General features: G+C 55.3%; 1 protein-coding gene across 1 annotated transcript in view; it reads right to left on the minus strand.

Moving 5' to 3' along the window:
• LOC106810265 (rho-associated protein kinase 1-like) overlaps positions 1–145 on the minus strand; it is a 9190-nt gene extending 9045 nt beyond the window's left edge. The window contains exon 1 of the mRNA XM_014813558.1: positions 83–145. Within this exon, the coding sequence (XP_014669044.1) occupies positions 83–109 (27 nt within the window). The 5' untranslated portion in view covers positions 110–145. The remainder of the gene's footprint in view (positions 1–82) is intronic.
• Positions 146–1793: the final 1648 nt, after the last annotated feature.

The following is a 1793-nucleotide window of genomic DNA, read 5'->3' on the forward strand; positions in this document are numbered from 1 at the left end:
CACCCATCCCCCCACCCGCCCCCTGCTTCCTACGCATGGCCACCGCCACTGCGAGTAGTCGTCATTGATACCTGCTGCTTACCATTTCGAATTTGCTGAGCAGCTTCATTGCAAAGACGCACTGCGTCGGCTTGTGTCGCACCTGCAAGACAGAAATCAATGATTAGTCTCCTCCTCCTCATCGCTCGCTCCCTTCTCCCGTCTCCTCCTCCTCCTCCTCGCTTACTTCTCTCCTCCTCCTTCTCGCTCGCTTCCTTCTCCCGTCTCCTCCTCCTCCTCCTCCTTGCTTCCTTCTCGCTCGCTTCCTTCTCCCGTCTCCTCCTCCTTCTCGCTCGCTTCCTTCTCCTCCTCATCGCTCGCTCCCGTCTCCTCCTCCTCTTCGCTTCCTTCTCCCGTCTCGACGGAGCGCGCGGAGGCATCGCGTGTCGCGGCGCTGTTTTAAGGACAGACGTGACAGTTTCCACTTAGCGATATCGCGTTCACTGTTTGTGTATAACGACGGAGGCGGTATCGAGTCACGCGAGAGTGACTGCCGGTCTACACGAGTTGCACGTACAATTCTCAGGGCCGATCTCCAGACTTTCTTCTGGGCGGCTCTCGCCCGCACCCATCCAGAGGCTTTCTAGCAGTGGGTGGGGGGATTCACAGAGATTTCAAGAAGATTGCGTTCATTAGGCAAAAAACTCCCAGGCGGCTCAATCATTGACCACCCGTTTTATGAAACTATTTCTTAGATTTAATCGACACGAACGTCCGTCACAAATTGACACCCAACTCTTCGCGCGAAAAAAAACAACTTCACCGGAGCATTCAGGTCAATCAAATCGGCGCGCAAGGAAATGACCGGTGGTCGCGCTAAGTTTCGCCCATGCGTCCATTTAAAATCCGATTCGCTATTACGCCGTACGTAGCGCGATGGAATCTGCGCAATTTACAAAGCCGGCAATGTTCCGCGGAGGCGGTGATGGAGATTGTTTATGTGGGCGAGCGCTGCAGCTGCATGCTGTCGCTATGCATCATGCGCCGCCGCCGCCGCCGCCGCCGCCGACATCTGTGGCTAGGAGGTTCACACAAACCTCAATGATGACGTGCGCGCGTGTGTTATGTGTGCGTGCGTGCGTGCGTGCATGTGTGATGCGTGTGTGTATGCATGTTTTATGTTTGCGTGCGTGCGTGCGTGTGTTATGCGTGGGTGTGTGTGTGTCACTGTGGTGCATGTGATGCGTGCGTACGTGCATTTGTGCACGTGCGTGCATTTGTGGTGCGTGTGCACGTGCGTGCGTACGTGCGTGCGTGCGTACGTGTGTGATGCTTGCGTGCATGTTTGATGCGTGCGTACGTGCGTGCGTGCATTTGTGATGTGTGTGATGCGTGCTTAGGGCATGTGTTATTATGCGTGCGTGCGTGCGTGCGTGCATGTGTTATGCGTGGGTATGTGTGTGTGTGTGCGTGTGTGTGGTGCGTGCGTGCATGTGTTATTAGTGCGTGCGTGCGTGTGTTATTATGCGTACGTGCATGTGTTATACGTGCGCGCGTGAGTAGTGAACTGGACTCCCTCCCTCCCCCCTCCACCCGTGCCGACACCACGCTGTGATCGCGTGGCACATACCTACGATAACTCGACGCATCTGTCTGTTTCACCTCACGCTGCACCCGTAGACACGCCCTCATCCTCCATCACACTTCACCCCCCTCACCCTACCACCCACCCAAACAAACAATTCACCACCCACCCAAACAGACAGACAGACACTTCAGAAAACAGACACCCAAACAGACAAACAAAACTTTCA

The sequence above is a fragment of the Priapulus caudatus genome, unplaced genomic scaffold (assembly GCF_000485595.1).
Source record: "Priapulus caudatus unplaced genomic scaffold, Priapulus_caudatus-5.0.1 Scaffold425, whole genome shotgun sequence".
Taxonomy (NCBI): Eukaryota; Metazoa; Priapulida; class Priapulimorpha; order Priapulimorphida; family Priapulidae; genus Priapulus; species Priapulus caudatus.